The sequence below is a fragment of the Hyperoodon ampullatus genome, assembly GCF_949752795.1.
Source record: "Hyperoodon ampullatus genome assembly, chromosome: 14".
Classification (NCBI taxonomy): domain Eukaryota; kingdom Metazoa; phylum Chordata; class Mammalia; order Artiodactyla; family Ziphiidae; genus Hyperoodon; species Hyperoodon ampullatus.
In genome coordinates, this window is record NC_136927.1 from 84409685 (window position 1) to 84429925 (window position 20241).

At 48.5% G+C, this 20241-nt stretch overlaps 1 protein-coding gene across 1 annotated transcript in view; it reads left to right on the top strand.

Annotated features, from left to right (window-relative positions):
• Window positions 1-808: 808 nt before the first annotated feature.
• The window catches only part of GNAS (GNAS complex locus), a gene marked incomplete at both ends in the record, with an annotated part of 54061 nt that continues 34628 nt past the window's right edge, over window positions 809-20241 (top strand). The window contains one exon of the mRNA XM_079718461.1: window positions 809-2612. Within this exon, the coding sequence (XP_079574587.1) occupies window positions 809-2612 (1804 nt within the window). The remainder of the gene's footprint in view (window positions 2613-20241) is intronic.

Below are 20241 nucleotides of genomic sequence, written 5' to 3' on the forward strand. Positions count from 1 at the left end.
CACCCCCTTCCCACACGCCCAAAGCCTTGCGCTCCAGACCTGGGCAGGATCCGAGGCTGTCCAGGGCTGGGGGCTGGGGCTCAGGGGTTCAGGGGTAATTTGGGGTTATGAAACACTCCTGCAGTCCCCCCTCCCCTCGAGGAGAGTCTGTTGGGTCTGGGAGGGAGGGTTTCAGCTCCTGCGCTCAAGCAGCCCGGGGCCCACGTCTTGCATCACGTGTCCCGCAACGCAGGAGAGCTCTCTCTCTGGCCAGGGGAGAAGAGAGGAGAAAGACTCCAAATCAGTCAGGGAGAGGACTGGAAGGAGCCAAAACGTCCCTGCGAGGCCTGCGCTCATCAGCCCCCTTACCCAAAGTCCCGGGGCTCCCGGCTCCCGGAGCCGGCTCCCAGAGCCACCTCGGCCGGGGCTGGCATCCCCTGGTGGCGGAGAAAGAGCACTACGAGCGATTTTCGGACCGAATCGGCGCGCTCCTCTGATCCAAGCAGGCGGGGCTGGCCTGGAGCTGAGAGAAAGAGAGAGGAGGGGACGAGGCAGGCCAAAGGGGGGGCCAGGGGCAGCCTGAGGGGATAAAAAGTGGCCAGAAAGGAGCCAAGACTCAACCAGCAACAATAGACTTGCTTCTGCCATGGTCTGGGGTTTGAGGTCCTGAACCCCTAGACCTCACTAGGGTTAGAAAGTGCGGTTGGAGAACTTTCCAGCTGGTACTTTAATTTTTTTTGTTTTTTGAAAATATTTTTTTCACCCTAGTTCGGTCGGGTGCTCCGTCTTACGGGGCCCCAAGTTTATTTTAAGAAGCCGCCACCGTGTTATGGGCGTGCGCAACTGCCTCGACGGCAATAATATGTCAGGACAACGCAATATCCCCCTTGAACTCGGCGAACAGCCCGAGCAACCACCTTTGGAGGCCCCAGGGGCAGCTGCCCCCGGTGCTGGGCCTGGCGCAGCCGAAGAGATGGAGACCCCACCGCCTCACAGCGAGCCCGTCCCCGTCGAGATTGAAGGCGAGGCCTGCGGACCCCCAGAAGTCTCCAGGCCCAAGTTCCAGGGCCTCAGCCAGGCCATCAAAGAAGCCGGAGCCCATGGAGGCTACAGCCCACCTCCTGAAGAAGCCATGCCCTTCGAGGTCGAGCAGTCCAGCTTGGGAGGCTTCTGGCCTACCCTGGAGCACCCTGGAGACACCACTGGGGCCCATGCAGGCCTTGAAGCCTTCAGCCCACCGATCATGGAGCCCGGAGCCTTCGGTGAGGCCAGGCCAAGCCTGGGAAGCTACAGCCCTCCTCCCGAAGAAGCCATGCCCTTTGAGTTTGAGCAGCCTGCCCAGGGAGGCTGCAACCAACCTCTCTTGCAGGTCTCAGACCTCGCTCCAGGAGGCCCAGGTGCGGGGGTCTTCAGGGCTCCTCCCGAGGAGCCCCGAGCCCTCAGACCTGCAAACGCAGGCTTCAGAGGAGGATGCAGCCCTCCCCCTGAGGAGGATGTGCCATTTGAGTTTGATGGAGCAGCCTTTGGGGACGACAGCCCACCCCCTGGGCTCCCCCGAGCTATCCCGCAAATCGACGGCCTTGGCGGCAACCCGATCGCGGCAGTTGCGGCCCCGAGTGCGGTCCTCCTCGCTCCCGCCGCGAACGAGCCCCCCCTCTGGGTCCCAGGCATCATCGGCAGCCCATCTCGAGAGGCTGTCAGACCTCCTCCACACTTCGCAGGCAACAGCCCCCCGATGGAGATCTCCGGACCCCCGCGCGAGATTGGCAGCGCCCCCGTTGGGGTCGACGACGCTCCCGTCAACGTGGACAGCCCCCCAGTCGCGCTTGACGGCCCGCCCATCGAGGTCTCCCGAGCCCCAGTTAAGAGAGAGCAAGCAGAGGGAGAGAGACCCCCAGCTGAGGGAGAAACAGCCGAGATGGAAGGAGGCTCAGCCACCGCTGCCGCGGAGAGAGGCAAAGTCCCCGATCCCGGAGACGGAGCCCCTGCCGCCGGAGCAGCCCCTGACACGCCAGCCGCCGGGGCAGCCCCTGCCGGCCCTGACACTCCAGCCGCCGGGGCAGCCCCTGCCGCCCCTGATGCTCCTGTCGCCCGGGCCGCTCCCGCCGCCTGCGCAACCCCAGCCTCTGGAGCCCGACCCAAAATCAGTTTCCTTAGACCCCCCAGCCCCGAGATCCAGGCTGCCGATCCGCCTACTCCGCAGCCTCCTCGCGCATATGCCTGGCGGGGCAGGTCCGAGCGCAGCTGCTACCGCGGCGGCGACGACGACGACGAAATATCGGTCAGCAGCGACAGCGGAGATGAATCCGACGATGGGACCTTCGGATGCCGCCGCTGGTTTCAGTCCAGGCGAAACCGCCGCCGCCGAAAGACCCAGCGCAACTTGCTCCGCAACTTCCTCGTTCAGGCCTTCGGAGGCTGCTTCTGCCGATCCGAGAGCCCCCAGTCCAGAGGCTCCCTCAGCCCCAAGGTCAAGAAGGTTGCCCTGGCGGAGAAGCGCAGACAGACCCGCAAGGAGAGCATGGAGAAGCGCGCCCAGAAGCGCGCAGAGAAGAAACGCAGCAAGCTCATCGACAAGCAGCTCCAGAACGAGAAGATGGGCTACATGTGTACGCACCGCCTGCTGCTTCTAGGTAATGCGGCGGACTCTGCCCGTGGGGAGCAGGGCCGCCCGGGGGCCCCGGGAGCGGGTGGCAGGGCTGCCCGGTGGGGCTTGGGGCCCGGCGGCGGGAGGAGGGGGTCTGGCCAAAGGCGGGAAGAGCCTGCCAGAAAGTTCCAGCTAGGGGCCCTAACTTTGCCCCGGGAGCGGGAGGGGCCTCGGGTGGGCTTGGGTGGGGAAGTGTATGCCCTTTAGGGAGACAAGTGGTGCGGTACAACACTGAGGGTCGTTTCCAGCTGGACAAACCAGCGCCAGCGACCTTAAGACGTCGCCGAGTCGTGGGGTGGGGGACGGCAAGAAAGGCTGGGGCTTCAGGTGAGCCAGCAACTGCAGGGGAGGGCTCCGGGGTCGCTCAGGCTGGGCTGGCTGGGGCCGTTGGTGGGTTGGGGTCATTGTTGGAGGTGCGTCCCCGCCTCGCCTGGCACGGCTGCTTGGACTAAGACGGCTTGTTGTTGGTGTGTGTTGGTGTCCATATTGTGTCCGCCTGTGCATGATATGCTCAAGCGTTCTCCCATTCCCGCCCCTGGCACCCCCAAATTACCCGCCGACTGTGTACTTGTACCGGGGAACGGGCTGTCTTGTGTTTTGCGCCATTGCGCGGGCAAAAACTTTCCGTGTTCGCACACTTGGGTGGTACCTGTGCGCTGGCGCTGTGCAGTGGGCGGCGCGAAAACGCCCGAGAAGGTAGCGGGAGACGCTGGGCAGGATGTCGGGGCGGGGGGAGGGGGCCGCCTCCGGCCGGCCTCCGTAACCTGTTTTCTGTCTGTCTTTCTCTCCTTTCTCCCTTTGCGCTAAGCGTTCCCTCACTTCTCATTCGTTCGCCCAACCCTCCCGCCTTTACGGTTGAAAAACCAGACACTCAGGTATCTGGGGCGTCCGGGACTGCGCGCAGAAATTCGGTATTCTGCACACACTCTGCTCACCTGGCGGGGGATGGAGGGAGGAGGGGGAGAACCCCCCCCCCGCCCCTTAACCCGCTGTAGGCGAGTCCCGGATCCCAAACCACACGGGGCTGGTTCGGGGCGGGGGAGGGGCGGGGGAGGTGGGAGGGGGGCGTGGCCAAGTTTAAAAAATATGAAATCATTTTTCTTCCTAGGGAAGAGCCTGAGGTAAGCCAATCATTTACCCTCTTACAGAATACAGTAGGAGGGGCTTGGTTTAAAGAGAGAGGGGTTATGCGTTGGGAGTGGAATGCCCATCTTGTGTTTGAAATGCAATTAAAATAAAACTTTAAAAAAATGCTTCCAGTGTATTTTAAGTGTGTGGACAAAATGTGATAAAACTGTGAGACATGTAAATGTTTGCATGTGAATTTTTTCAAGCAGCTTTAGCTGGGGGCAAAGAGGCTCAAAGGTAAGATCCTCTGCATATGGGCTTGGGATACAGAAACATTAAAAAAAAAAAAGTTAATAATCCCATTGGAAGGTTACTTTTGGTGGCCCTGGCCTTCCCCTTCCTCCTCCCTTCACCTATGCCAGCTTTCAGGGTCCTCTCCCCTCTCCAGGACCTCCCTCCTCCCCCCACAGCTCGACTCTTGTGCCACAGCTAATCAAAGCAGCAATTAGCAAGGGTCTAAATGTGGGGCTTAAGTGAAAATTTCAGATGTGAAACTCCACAATCTTAATTTCTTTAATTATTCTCTAAGACCTCTCAAGGGATTTCAAGATCACAACTTTTCAGGTGGCGCTACTGTTTGTTTGCTAAATAGTTTATAATGTGTGATGGTGTCTGTTAATGACCTATGGTCATCACTGTTTGCTGTTGTGATATATGCCTCTTATGCATCACAGTTTTAAATGTGATGGTCATTCTATTTATGCCCACCCAGGGAAATACGGACAACATCATTTCCCCAAAAACATACAGGAGGGAGACACTTTTACATTTCAGATGCCTCAACTGCACGGAAGGCACAGCGCCTCAAACGACAACGTTCTGTTTTCCTGCAGACAACTGATTTTGCCACAAGAGCCCCATTTCAATATCCCAAGCATAGCTCTGGGTAGCAAACCTGTGATGGGGGAGGCGGCCATAATTGGGGGCAGACAGGAGAGCCAAGTGACGGTGTGCACTTGACCCCTAATTGGCCAGTGCCCCTCATATGCCGGGGCCTCAGTTGCCTCATTTGTGAAGTGAAGCTTTCAAGCAGATCTTCACTAAATTCTCCTTTGCTCCATGGCCTGAATCCCCTATTCTGGGAGTTTGGGATGGGGGTGGGGAGCACCATCCACTTAAATCAGGACTGGAGCCTTAAACCATAGATTATGCACGCACCAACTCTGTAGCAAGCAGTCCGTGTCTGGGGCTGAGCCTTAAGAATATTAGAAGTTTGCCTTGCTTACCCATGTTTTATATGTAGGGGGAAAAATTCACCTTAAGTAAAGGAAATTAGCTGGGGTCACCCTGCCATCATCCTGGCCCTGCACCCAGGTCAAGCACGTTTGCATGCAGTGTAGTCCAGTGAAACGTGGGCCCTGTCTAGCATGAACCTGAATTCAGAAAGCCAGATTGCCTGCTGTGGCAGTACGGCTTGTTGAGCCAGGCTGCAATCTGACAAGGTTTCATTTTGCCAAAGTGACAAGAGAGTCACCCCGCTGGGTCTGAATTACTGATTGCAGAGGGGGAGAGGAGGCAGGATGAAGACCCACTTCCATTTAGGACAAGCCTTTTCACTAACATTTAAATCCTAACATATAAAACAAGACATCCGTATATGCTGACCACTGAAAAGGGAAGATCAAATGACCATCCTTTGATAATTGGTGACATACAGATTCAACTGTTGCTTTAAAGCTGTATGTGTTTCTGTGTATATACCCTCTCCATTTTTACTGCCCAAACAGCTTAACCACATTACAGGGAATCTTAAAAAGGAAAAAGGTAGATAAATAGTTAGAAATAGATAAACAGATAGAGAGACAATCAGTAACATGACTGAAATTCTAGAATAGCTAAAAAGTTGAAGCCTTTTTCTTACTCAACACTAGCCAATAATAGACTTATTACCATGTTTCTGTTGCCTTTCTGAATAACTTTGGTGGCTTAAACATGTTTTGGAAACCTAATTTGGGTGATTCCCTCATTTTTGTTAAGAATTGAAGGGACTGCCAGACTAGAATTTCTTAGTAGCTGCTGAATTTATTAAAATTGTGCAGGCAAATGCTATATACAATAATGGCTATTCTGCCATGACACTTTATTTATACAGTGAATCTCAATTAATTATATGATAATTTATTTATGGCACCAGGTGCAACAGTGAGGCATCCATCTCATCCTGCTGGAGTGCCCTTTTTCTTTGCTTTGCTTTTTTATTTATTTTTAATTCAGCCATTTTTCCGTATTCAAAATGCCTCCACTGAGCTGTTTGGTGCAGTGGGAAGGGCATGGCTTACCAGGCCAAAAGTCTCTTCCTTGCCTTTTAAAATCCAATTTCCCTAGATTTTTCTCAAAAAAAAATGCCTTTCTATACAGCTATGTTAATTTTTATCATTTGCCTACGTTACATATACCATGGAAAACTGGTATGAAGCAAAATAAAGTGGGGCTTGTCACCTTCTTGTACATTCCTCCCACCCCCTGACTCTCCCCACCCCCAGCTTGAGAGGGATAGCCTCACTGCCTTCAGAATTATTAGTAACCTGTAAGAGTAATGATTACGCATAATGATAGCACTTTTTTACTGTATTTTTAAAAGCCTTTCATCCAGTCACATTTGTCCTTTGCAACAGCCTTGGGCAGTAAAAATGTGATGGGACCCCATTTCATAGGCAAGTAAACCAAAAGCTCAGAGATTAAATGTCAGGGACTTTTGCTTAAAGACTGCAAGGTAAGTGAAGGAATCAGAAGTTTCTAATTCAGTGCTCACCCCCAAAATGTGGTAATAAGTTATAAAGCGTCATTTCAGTGTGAGGCATGATTATTGTTAAGTGCGCTATGTGCTCTTAAAATCCCTTGTCAGATGACAGGTGTCCCGCAGTCTTCTGCCTCCTGAATTATAGCCAGAACCAGACAGATCCTTGGTTATAAATGTCCATTGAGTGTACGTGAAATGTGAGCCTCCTCATTGCTGGGATACCTGTCACTGCTGTGGTGATATTTTGTTTCCACATTTGCTGTCATTCATCTGCCAACACTGCGGTCTTTGTTTGTTTGTTGGACTTCTTTTTTTAAATGCAGGTTTTCTTTAAAGTCTTTTTAAAATCCCCCAGAAGTGTTCTTTAGCAAGGTCTAAAGCTTTTTTCTTTACTCAGGTTTCCACTAAAAAATCATTATCATCTTCATTTAAAAATACAGTTGCTTTTATGCATAGCCCCTCCATTATTAGTGTTTGAGTGTAATAGACTGTTTAGAATCTCCTGGCCTGGATCTAATGACCCTATTAAAATAACTCTTGCTCAATATTCTTCATAGTGATTATTTTTTAAAAGTATTCCTTCCTTTCAGTCGGGGCTAATTCCTTCTTAGTGAGTGTCAGTACATAATCTTGGAAATCACCTTTGACTTTTATGGGGGAAGGTTGGTATTAAGCAAAAAAAAAAAACCAAACAACAACAAAAAAAACTTTTTTAGAGACGGTAACCTAATTGACTAGATTTAAAATTCTCCATCCCAACCATGTGTCTTCGTTTTAGAGTTAATTTCCCCACCAAATAAAACATACCCCTCACCCCCAGCAAAACAGTGGCCCTCCAAATCCCTCTCCATTAAGTGACTTTTAGGAGGCATGTAAATAGCCAATGAAAACTGGTCTCTACACTTCTTGGTTTCTTTAACCTGTGGCCAAGGCGGGGTTCTTCCCAACCCACCTTGTGCCTCCTGGGGTTTCTAATGGAATGTGAAATTAACATACCAGTTGTCCATTTCAAAATCGGATTCCTCTGCAAGTGTAGCAATTTTCAAAACAGAAAGGGCAGGGCCAGTTGCTGTGACAGGTTTCCCACCAGCAATTAAAACAGTTAGTCAAGTCCGTCTAATTAACCCTCTCCAGCTCTGGTGGCCCCCCAGTAAAAGGAACCCAGACTCTGGCCCTGTTAACACCAACCTCAACAGATTTCATTGAATTAGCCTGAAAGGGTCTTTGTCCCATCAGATTCCTGTTCTGGCCTGTGGTCACCCTGGGCATAAGAGCCTCATCTCTTCAGGGAGTGAGAGAAAGATGGGCCTGAGTCTCTCTCTTTGGGATTCTGCTAAAGAGTCAGCAAGTCAAAGTGACCTTTATAAAACTGAGGAAGGCTAGTGGGAAGCCCCAGATACAAACTGGCCATTGGAGTAGGCCAAGGGAGGGGAGGGCGTGTTTGCAGAAGAATCAGAGGAAGATTTCCTTAATTCCTCTAAACTGGGGGCCAGATACTAGAAATTGAGAGAAGCCTTGAACCCCAGGCCTGGCACATGTAAGTGTCTGATAAATGGCAGCCATTATTTTTAGAAATTTACTTTTCTGCCTGGACTTCTCTCTCCCTGGTCCAAGTGAGGTTTTTTTTTTTGGTTTTTTTTGGTGTTTTCTGTTTGTTTGTTTGTTTTTAATATTTTCTTGGCCATACCATGTAGTATATGGGATCTTAGTTCCCCGACCAGGGATCGAACCCATGCCCCTTGCATTGGAAGCATGGAGTCTTAACCACTGGACCGCCAGGGAAGTCCCTGGTTGTTGTTTTTTGTTTGTGTTCTGTATTCCCCATGAGACCTAAAGTTCTAAAAGTCCCAGGCACCCATCCTGTCTCGACATTTCAGAGTACACTCTTTGTACACGTTTTATAAATAAGGGTCAACCCAAGCCGTAGACTGACGACACTTTGCCAAATGTATGATCGTGTGGAGTCACTGTTAGGTGTGCAACAGGATGAGGCAGGAACTTATTTTTTACCTGTCCTGAGAAAGTGCCGCCCACCCCCCTCTCAGAGCCCACAGCCCCCTCTGTCTCTCCCCCTCTTTTTATTAGCTCCTATCTGTAAACCAACTGATACTGTGGTTGAGCCCGGGGTCCTGAGCACAGACTGCTCTGTGCTTATTACACATGGAAAAAAAAAAAAATTGTTTCTAGTTTTCCTTCCCAACAGCCAGATGGTGACGAAGGCCAGCCACTGGGAATGGAAGACGGGGAGACCTCCAAGAACAAGGTAGGGAACAACATACACACACAAAAAGCCATGTTTGAATTTTCCTGATTGTTGATCATCACATGCTCAGTTGAGATATGGGATGCTCTGTTCTCTGACAGACAGCAAACACTTGAGAGGTGTAGCCCCCTCCAATCAGAATTACTGGAGTAGTTTTACCCAGACAGCAACTGGGGGCTGTCATAGAGAAGGATGTTAGGTAACTGATCTGTGACAGAGCAGCGAAAATCAAGGGCGTGCGCCTCTGCCGTCCTTACTTAGAAGGAAAATCCCACGTTGCATTGCAGGGTAATTTGTTAAACCTCAGGAGAATTCCCGAGCATTTCGACTCCTGGAGTTCTGCCCACAGAACTTGAACATTAGATCTTACTAAATGTTTCTTAATGATTCAATTTGGGGCGAGGAGAGAGGTATTAAAGGTAGAAATTGTTATCGGATCCCGAATTTATTATGAGTCAGTCAATGTTTCTGAAGTTGTCACACATACTTGGTGTGTGGGACAGAGTATGTACCTTAAACTTCCTTTAATGAGTTGATAATGGGAAGGAAAAATCTCTCGTACCCACTTCTGAAGGAGTGCCACAGTCAAGCTTTCACGAGCTCCGTGTCAACACGGAGTGTCGATTCTTCTAAGGGAAAAAGAACTCGATTTATCCAGCTCTTGACTCTCCCCCTCAATCCAAAGACCAGAGTACCTCTCTCCTCTTTCCTATTTGAACAGTTTTGCCTTGCCTCAAACTGATTGCTAATTTGCAAATGACCTTGGAGATTTTTTTTATAGGGAACCTCCATTCAGGTAAGTTTGCAGCTGTGGGATTTTTGCAAAGAAAGAATAATTCGTATGATGAGGCACACAAACTAAAATCAGGCATTGTGATAGAGTCCAGGGCCAAGAAGGGCTGCTTGCCAGGGCTCAGCCCAAGGAAATAGGAACAAGGTCCTACATCTCAGCTAGTGTCCATCCCAGCACCCTGCTGACCTTGGGGACCACATGCCTAGGCCTGTTTCTTTAGCTGTAAAAGTAGCTGATTGTTACCTTTGAAAAAGAAAAAACGAATCTGTGGAGAATAGGCTGTTACTTAGGAAGTATATAGTTACTTAAATTGCTGGGGCCACTTGGACACCCCCTTTTAAGTAGATGCTACTTGCTTCTCTGTGGTTACATAAGGTAACTCAAGGTTTTTGGCCTTTGTGGGCTGCTGAAATCCTAGAAAGGGTTCATTTTAATTCCTTATAGCTGTTCTCTATAGAGGTCTGTTAGGCCTACAAGATGCTTAATTAACTTATTAATTAAATCATATACGTCGTTTGGGGTCCTTCCACCCACTGCCCCCCCATATGAATTTTTTTAATGACTGAATCTAGAATGGCGCAGAGATGGTGAAGGTGAGTTGATATTTCAGGTGGCCACTAGATGGTGAGACGGCACAGGCAGAAGAAAGGTGTCACATCTATAGTGAAAATGAGAGGGGAAGGGGAGAGCCAGCAGAGGCAGAGGAGGGTCCCACTCCAACTGCACCCTCCCACCCCACCCCAGGACAAAGCCTGGATTTAACAGGCCCCAGAGCTTTACTCAGACCTAGCCTTTTATGTTTAAGCTCTGACTTCTCCCTGCTGGCTCTGTGCTGGGATTTTAGCATTTTCAGGGGGCTCTGTCTAACAAAGGGGTCTTCCATAGGCGTTCTGTTGCCATGGGGACCATCCTGTGCAATGTAGGGTGTGTAGCAGCCTCTCTAACCTCTACCCACTAGACGCCAGTAACACACACACACACACACACACACACACACACACACACACACACACACACACACACACACACACACACACACACACACACACACACACACACACACACACACACACACACACACACACACACACACACACACACACCCTACCCCGACCAAGCACCACCACATACACAGTGTGACAACCAAAACTTCCTGTAGTCATTGCCAAGTGTCCCCTGGGGTGGAGGGTGGGGGGGCAGAGAACATCCCCAGTTGAGAACCACTACCCTTACATTATCAACATCAAATAGTCCTGGGGAAGGTAGAGATCATACAGGTCAGAACTTGAACACCTTAAAAATAAAAAATTATCTTCAGAGGAAAGCCTGTTGAGCTCACTTACTAATAACCAGTCAGAAATGTTTATGCCAGTGTTGGTGATCCTACATTCCGGGGTAGAACTAATTTCCAAAAATCTCTGAAAAGAAGGTGACCTAAAAAGTCACCAGCTGACCCTAAATAGAATAGAAAAGGGTGGAAATGATGAATCGGTCTAATACTCTGATTAACCAAGTCAGTCCCATAGCTAATCAATGGGCCAGGATAAATCGGGGCTTACATAGACTTTAACCCTTAAATGATCACATCTACCACTTAGGGGTTCTTTGGGGGCCTTTGTCTGCAGCAGGCAGGGAATTCTCCCCGTCTGATGTGCGTAAATTAATTCACTGTGCATCGTGGAAGAAGGGTGGCCAAGATACTAAGGACTGGTACTCAGATGGCTGCTGGTCATATATCAGCTCTGGGATGGCTGGGGACCCACCTTGCATGTGTCCCACAAAACGCAAATGGAGCCTGTGATTGGCAGTGCATACACACCTGCCATGGGCGTGGGCCCTGTTAACTGGGTCACCTGAGTCCCACGACCACAGGGAACCAGCCCACTGAATGGAGGTGCCCCCTAACCTATAGCAACTGATATTTCAAGGCAGGAAGTTGTAGGGGTGGGATAGGGGGCAGTGGAAGGAATGCCTCTGAATGACTGTACTGAGGAAGGTAAAATAAGATCTTTTAGGAATAAAACATACTTGTGCCAACAGGAATAAGAACCCAGGGACATTTCCTGATCAAGAGAGTTGCACTTGGTTTTTGATAAGATGGTAGATGCACCCTGCCCCACCCCATCTTAGGGCAGATTCTATAACCGATATCTTGGAATAATCACAACAGGAATAAATCATTTTTTAATTTTACGTTTTACAAAATTTTTTTTTACTGAGGTATAGTTGAATAAATCATTTTACTTTTAAATAGTGGTCTAGGCCCCCAGCTTGCCCCTAACGAGTCTCTCCCCCAAGTATCCCTTATGGAAGGAGACTTTATCGCTTCTTTATTATATTTTGAGCCTAAAACACTTAAATTTTTGCCCCCTTCTGATCTTCCAATACAGTTATTACAGATTCATCAGAGATTTAACTTTTTTTCAAAAAGTTTTTTTTTCTTTTTCCTTAGAGAATTTGGAATTTGTGGCCTTTAAGTTAATTGCAAAGTCTAGAAGGAAAAACAGAAAACAAAAAACCCACTCTCCACTCCAGACACCTACATGAACTTGGACTTTTGCTTTTACTGTTAAGATTACTTTAGGGTAAAGGGTGGAAACTGATTAGTAGTTTGATAAATTATATATTGGACATGTTAAATTTAAAATATCATTTTTTATAGGTTCCGAGTTTAGTTAAGTGAAGTGCTCCCTAACTAAGATCTTCTTATTGCAGAATCCTCAAAACTACCCAAGGCATGTTTTTTGAATGTTGATTTTGACTTTTTGCCTGGGACCAAGTGCAGCATCTTTCCAAGGAAATGCTTAGAAGGCTCCAGGCAGAACCCAAAAACAAATGCCAGACGTTAGGGGAAAATTTTTTAAAGTTGGATTGCCAGAAAATAATAGCTATTTATAATTCAGCACTTAGGTGATTTCATTTCTTCCTTTTTAGCTGCTAAAAGGGAAGCGTATTAGATCATTTTGTTTTGCAAACAAATGGCCAGGGCTGATTTTAAGATGGACACTTGATGGAGGGTTCCCCTTTCCAAATGGAAGTCTTTGGGCCTTTTCCCGACGGGATCCGGTCATTCTGGAGCGCTATCAGGAAATCTGTATCCTTGGGCGGTTGGGATGGGGTGAGCTTGTGGTGATCATCCTTCGCTGTCTCCCCACGTTGCCTTGATTGTAGAGGGGGCAGGCAGAGGGGCCCAGGATCGTGGAAAGAGCACACTGGGTAAATGTTAGCGGGCTCTCATTTCTGGAACCTTGGTTGATTCCACTGCTCTATTCAAGGATTCCATGAATTTGCCAGGTGACATCCAGAAAAGGCCAAAGTTTGACTCTTAAAAGTACCGACAAGGCTCCATGTCGTGATGATTCTGCCATGGTCAGGATAGGGACTTAAATTTGGTGGGCCATCCAAGAGAAAGCCAGGGGGGGATCTCTCTGTGTTCACCTTTATGTAGAAAGAGGTAATGACCCAAGGGACAAATCCAAAACCCTTGCAGACATCTTATCCTGAGACTTAAGTTGCCAGACGGCAGAGGCCTCACTTCCCTCTTTCTTTCTGGCCCTAGAACCTTGATTCCCCAGAGATAGGGTCTGACTTTTGATATTAAGGCAGGCTCCAAGCTGGGCGCTGATCTTTCATTCTGCCAGGAAGAAAGGGTCAGGAGACAGACCACCAGGGCTGCCTTCAATGGAGAAAGCGAGATGCCCTGTCCCATTCTCCCCAGAGGTCCGCACAGCTCAGAAATGGGGGAGCAGAAATCAGCCTCTTAAGAGATTCCCTCATTTTTTCCTTGCTTTCCCTTTTTTTTCTCTCTCTCTCTTGCAATTAAAAAAAAATAATAAGATTCTTATTTTAAGGGGGTTTCTGAGCAAGAAATACCTTTTTTTTTTTTCTTTTTTCTTTTTTAAGGGAAAGAAACGAGAACACCAACTATTTAAGGGCTGAGAAGTAGAGACAATAAAATAAAGCAAGGCTGCTCAGAACTGGCTGGCAGATGGCGCTCGGCTTTTACTATTGAGAGCCTGGCTTTTCAAAATTCACCGTGTGCTGGTGCCGAAGGCAGAATTCCACGGCCCCTCCCCTAATCCTCTTTCCCAGGGACACAGCTCCCTCCCCCAAGGCCCAGGGATAGTTTTAAAGGTGTTCCAGTGAACAATTGATATCTGAGGTCAAACCCTGTCCCTTTTATTTATTTTTTAAATATTTATTTATTTATTTTTATTTATTTGGTTGCACCAGGTCTTAGTTGCAGCAGATGGGCTCTTTAGTTGCGGCTCGCCAGCTCCTTAGTTGTGGCACAAGAACTCTTAGTTGCAGCATGCATGTGGGATCTAGTCCCCTGACCAAAGATCGAACCCAGGCTCCCTGCATTGGAAGCGCAGCAGAGTCTTATCCACTGCGCCACCAGGGAAGTCCCAATCCTGTCCCTTTTAACTAGTGGCTCTATTAGACCCTAGCCAGTGCAGGAACACACACTATCACAATGACCTCTAAATTGCTAGGCCGTGTATGTGCCCTGGGTCTTCTAGGAACCAGTTTCTGAGACCTTGGACAAATTGCTTTATCTTCTGGGTCCCAGTTTTTCTCATCTGAAAAATGGGAGGGATGTCCTTCTCACTTTAAAACTTCTTTAATTCTCTTGTTAAAAGTTTTAGTAGAACTGGTATGCCAAACCACCCCCCTGCCCCGCCACACACTCTCTCTCTCTTTCTTAAAGTATCCTTTTCAAAATGGCAGCTTGTACACGAAATTTTAGGCCTATCTTTTACCCCTTGGTACATAATTAATAATTTCTGGGAACCCATCCCTGGGATAATCTCTGCAGGATGCAGAGGAGGGTGGGGCATTCTTTCTCACCCCAATCAAGGGCTAGAAAAGAAATTCAGAGGTGGGTTGAGGTCCTTTTTTCCATCAGGGAAACCCAGGGAGCCTTCCTGGAGGAGTTAGCATTTGAGACAATATGGGAAGATGCAGGGAAATGAGGGAGTAGGCTTTGGGGTGAATGCTCGGTGCTGTCTTATAGAGAAGATACTGGCTGAGAGTAAATCCTTATGGTTTTTTCACTCATGGGAGCATCATTGGGTTTTTGAGGGTCTCTGAGATTTCAGAGCTAGTTTTAATTTTCTCCCCTTTACAACCCTTCTCTACCTCTCAGGGCTGCAAACCCGCTGAGCACTCAGGGGCATTCTTACTAAGAAGAGTCTTCTCCATCTAAGGATGGGACCCGCACCCTCCATCTCAGGCCCAACCCTGGACTTGGGGGAAGGTCACTTCTGTCTTGTTTAGGCCAAGTTTCCAGTGGAGGGGAGGTGAGATCTGATGGTGTCTGAGGCCAGGTTCCCTGGTTCCAAAGAGAACAGGCATCCTTGCCATTTCTTCCCCCACCTCCCCTCCCCTCCCCGCAGCAGCTGTAAAATCATGAGGTCATCTATTTGAGAAGGGCCATGTGAACTTACCATGCCAGGACCTACCAAGTCCCATCATGGGAGTTCATTCCTTTCCAACGAAACTTACCCTCCATATACCGTTCTTAGATACTTTCTCTTCCCTCCCTCTTTTATAGTTGAACAAAATCAAAGGGACTGAATAAAATATATTAACTTTGGGCAAAAGCTTCCCCCGCCCTGCTAGTAAAATCCTCTTCTTTAAGTCAACAAACTTTATTCCGACATGCTTCTCTTAAGCTCCTAATCACCTAGGGCTCCTTTAAAGCTTTTCTGACCTTTTTCCTCCTCACACCTTCCAACCTATAGCCCTGAACCTTAGACGAGGCAGGTTAACAAAGCCCCCCTGGGGAAGGGGGTTCCTCTGGATGCTGGGGTCCCTGGGAAAGCAGGGCAGGTGCGCTGCCCAGTTTCTAACACCTTTTCTGGGCCAGTAGAGCTCCTCCCCCACCAGAGGTCAGCAGAGAGCTCAGAATGGCTGGGATGCTCGCAGGAAGTGGGATCACTTAGAATTTTCTAGATGAAATGTAGGAAAAAAGCCCCAGGTTTCAGGGGATATCTCAGGTTGCGGTCTCATCCTGTGCTGGGTCCCTGGGAGTTTAGTTTTAACACCAATCCTGCCATTCTGTGCTTTGGGGGAACAGGGGGCTTTGGTCTGTTCATCTGATGGGTTTCTTTGCCAGTTTCTCCCCACCCCGCCTCCCCTGGACAGCACGCACATCTTGACCTTCTAGGGGGCCATGCCCTCTTAGAACTCAGGGTCTCCCACACAGGGCCAAACCGCCCACTTTCGCTGCCCACAGGACTGGGAATCCACACCCCATACTTTCCCTGACCGCTTTCCCTTTTTCTTCCAGAAGTCATACTTATTGTTAAAATGACATTATAATATGACAGGAAATCCCCCCGTCCCGCCCTTATCCTGTCAGGATTTTATATCTCCTTATCTCCTCCTGTTCTTTACCCAGACGTATGGATGTTTCTAAAGAGGGTACTAATCGTGGTGTGCAAACAACTTCACCTTTAGCTCACCCCCCAGCCAACACACACTGACTTCCTGAGAGCTTTTCCCACATTCTCCATTGTGTCTCTTCAGGGTTCTTTTACTTGCTCAGCGCTTTCCCTGGGGTGGGATGCGGGGGGGGGGAAGGAATCTGAATTCCTTTTTTTGTGTTTCCTCCCCCGAACTTTTGTGAACTACTCCAAAGTTAAAACCCAGCTCCCCTCAAGCCAGTTCTTTATTGTTGAAAGAGAGAGAAAGAAGGTACAAAAGGAAGGAAAGAGCCACAGAAACACAGATGAAATGAAAAGTTTGAAAGGGGGAGAAAGAGGAGGGAAGAAAACGTGCCTTTGCTAAACTTAGCTCTAGACACTATAGACGTGGTCCCTGCCCTCTAGGAACTTCGAGTCTGGAAGGGAGCAGGCGGAGGCCTGGGGTGCAAGGAATGGAAGCTGCCCCAGGCAGAGGATGGAGAGCTGCCAGTGCCTGCACAGCTGAGGGGGGCCAGGCTGCCCTTGACCGGAGGACTGGGGAGGCGGGCCCAGGAGTCCTGCGGGGCGTGCATCGCCCCCTCCCCGTCCCTCTGCCCCGTGGGCCCCGTGGACCCATGTGGGTCCCAGGAGCCCACTGAGTAGGACAGGGACTGGAGGGCTGGCGGAGAGTGCCAGGACCAGGGCCCCCGCCTCCCTTCCCCACTGTCCCCTGAGCTCTGACCACTGCCCTCTCTCCCACAGTCGGCCCTTTTTCACTTTCCTGAATGTTCCTCTCCTGACCCTAAAACGATAGCTCAATTTTTTTTTTTTAATTAGTAATAAGCCCCCTTCTAGCATGACCTAACTTTCCAAGTGTTTTCACCAGCCTTACCCCACTGAGTGGTTTGATTTTAAGAAATCTGGCACCGGTTGGACCTTTCTGACCTAAAAAAAAAAAAAAAAAGGCCAATCTTTATGAGTTCTTTGATAATTACTCAAAACAAAGCAAAGCAAAGCAAATCTTAAGGCTGAAAGCAAACACCCTGTATATTACGTATACATCTCAGACGTTGAGGAAATCCTTAGAAGTTTATAGGTTAGTGTCCTCGAGAACTTGGCTCCGGCCAGACCCAGTATAGGCATTGTGTGCTTTTTCTTTTCCTTCCTTCCTCCCTTCCTTCCTTTCTTCCTTCCCCACACTTTTGAAAAACAACTTTTATTCTCCTGGGTACGTTCATTAGAGAGGGGAGACAGTTCTATTCAGTGAGGAAGGGGGAGGGGGATTCTGCAGCAGGAGACAAGATTGATTGCTTTGTGCTGGGGGGCCCCCAAGTGCACATCACACCCAGATGCAAATCTCTCAGGCTATAAAAAAAAAGTACAACAGGGAGCAGATTTCAGCTTCCTGGCATTAGTGGGGAAAATATTCCGTCAGCTGCCTCTGTGTCCTGTGCTTTATTCATTAGCTCAAGTGAAAAAAAAAACAACAACAAAGTCTTGTCCTGATTTGTTGTAGTAGGGCTCCATTCTCCCAAGTTTGGGACTTAAAAAAAAAAAAAAAAAAAAAAGGCACAGCCCACTGAGGCAGAAGAGGTTTGCTAGGCTGACCAGGATTTGGTTTGTCCTCAAGGTTTAACTTCCCTCCACCAGGAAAAGTTCACACTTTTCCCAAGCCCCCAAAAGTTAGAAATGTGTTACTAATTCATTGGAGCCAAATTTGCATTGCTTTGAAACCCAGCAAAATTACCCATTAGGGGCCAGTAGGGGAAAAAACAATTGCTGTCCTAATAGCCAGGAAAGGGGATTTGCCACCAATATGCTTATCAAATGGACCTTCTGTGACCTTTAAGAATCGTTGGGGAAGGGGGGTCATGGCTGTTCTTCAGAAAAAATAAAGAAAAAGTTGTTGGGAAGTGTTTAATGGGAATTTAGCATAAAGTGACACGCCTAATCGAGGGAAATCATGGTTCCAAATGAAAACAGTTGTCACGAATTAATTTTTCAAGTTTCTGACTATTGGCAGATCTGAGGTTTACCTCATAAGTAGACTGTGTCCAGCTTGGCAAAGAGCATGGAATACTGCCCAGTTCTCGGTGCAAATGCTCCCATTTTCCCTCACCGATAAGTTCTTTCCTAATTTGGGGGTTAAATGGGATGTCGAAATGGCTGTTTCCTTTTTGCCTTTCTAGTAGCATCTCTTAGCTTGCAGTAGCTGCTCATGTGTCTGCCAAGCGTCCCAGAAGGATGAAATCCTTGCCGGGTCGGTGAGTTGGCCTTCGCTGGGGCATTTTCATTTATTCATTCATTCACTCAATATATACCTAACATGTGCCCTTCCCCGTGGGGAAGATAAAGGTATAAGACATTGCTGCTCCCTTTGAGGGTCTCATAATCAAAACAGCCCCAGGAAGTTAAGCGTGGACCGTCGCTGCCTGGTGATTAGATAGGGGATAGACACGGCAGCTAAGAAAAGATGGAAAGGTTGTCAAAAAAACAGACTTTAGCAGCCTTCTGACACTACTCCAGCCTAGTTGAGCAAAGCAAATCAGTGGTTACGTGAAATTATTGTTGAGTCCTGATAATGAGATTGCAGAAAACCCCGAAGGATCTGCTTGGGTCAAAACTAACACCCGTGTGTAGATATTGGACAGGCATACAGTTCAGATTTCCATGCCAGTCTGGGGCTGAACAGTTATATGCCAACAGCGGGGACGGGCCTTCTGCAGGCGCAGTGTAGGCCTCAGAGATGCTACTGAACGACGATGCCTTTCTCTGGGAGGTGTTGCCCTGGGGCTCACTGGGAGAGCTGAGGCGTGGGCTTGCTTTCAGAAGGGACTCCAGAGGCCTGGCCCTGGGGTAGTGAGAGAACTGCCTTTAGCCCCCATCTCTCTTCATTTTCTGATCTGTCTGGAGCCTAACTATGCCTTCCAGGATCTTCAAGGACTGAGAATTCTCTTTGGGGTAGCCCCAAATTCTTCCACCGAACCTTAGAATCTTCTGTGTCTAGGGTTTGTATTCCGAGGGGTGGGGTGAGGGAGTGTTTGTAGTTTGCAGCCAGAAGTCCTGGGGTACTGTGGAGTGTTTTCACCTTAGCTTGGGTCCTCCATCTTAGCTTCTGGGCTGCCCTCCATTTTGGCTCCAGTCCTCCATCTTAGATCCTGACCTGCCCTCCATCTTAGCTTCCGTCCTCCATCTTAGGTCCTGGCCTGCCCTCCATCTTAGATCCTGAGCTCTGGGCCTCTTTTTCCTGTTTCCTAATGCAAATAGAGATCCGCGATATTCAATAGTATAATTAATTCCCAGTCATTGTGGAAAGAAAAATGCACTCTTAATTCCAGAATTTAATTTCCAGTTTTTCTTTCACAAACTTTTCAGTCATCTCTTCGGTAGCCTTGGAAGAGGCGTTTTATCTAAAGGTCTCCTGTACTGCTCAGCACATGGTATGTGATTTTTATAAAATGTGTGTGTGTGTACAGATAGGTAGATGGAGAATTTTTATTTTAGCTATACGATGAGGGAAGTGCTTTTGTGAAGGTTACTGAACTGAAGGAACTCCCAGGCGACAGGGACTGGTTTTATTCCATGAGAAAAATTCAGGTTTGCAGAATTATTGAATTTGGGCTTCTCCTTGTTTGTGACATTTTCATGCTCTTCACCTGAGAGGCACACTAAGAAATCAATGTGAGTGAAAACCCATTTTCAGGGCATAAAGCGAAGCTTGTTTACCAGCTCAGGAAAACATCAGTTTGCCAAGTCACTTTGAAAACATCCTTTATTACAAGTGGCTGCCTCTGTAAATGAATTAGTTATGTGCAATTACTTCCCCACCGCTGGCCTGATGCTCCTCTCTTGAATGCGGACCACTCTGCTAGGATACCTTGAAAACGATGTCCATCCTAAGAGAAATGATTGGAAAGAGATGGGGCCACCAAGGCGCCAAGAATTACAGTGAGCAAACGATCCCACTGCTGGGACTCAGGCTCCGGGCTGCAGAGTCCCCTTTCAAAGACATCTGAGACGGGGAAGGCTGAATTTTGCTTTCTGCCTGTTCAGGGATGAGCCTTTGGCAAATCCGAGAAGGTGGGGTCGGCCCCCAGGCCTCCTTACCTCCCTGCAGGTTGCTGTGTTCTGTTCACTTAATCCCATTAGCTGGCAGAGGCTTATGGGGCTACCCTTAAGGGACGTTTGCATTTTAATAAAGAGCTCTCCGAGGCCAGAAAGCTGAGAGAGCCACAGTTTTAATAGTGGAATAGAATTCTAACAGGAGGCGGTGGAGGAAGA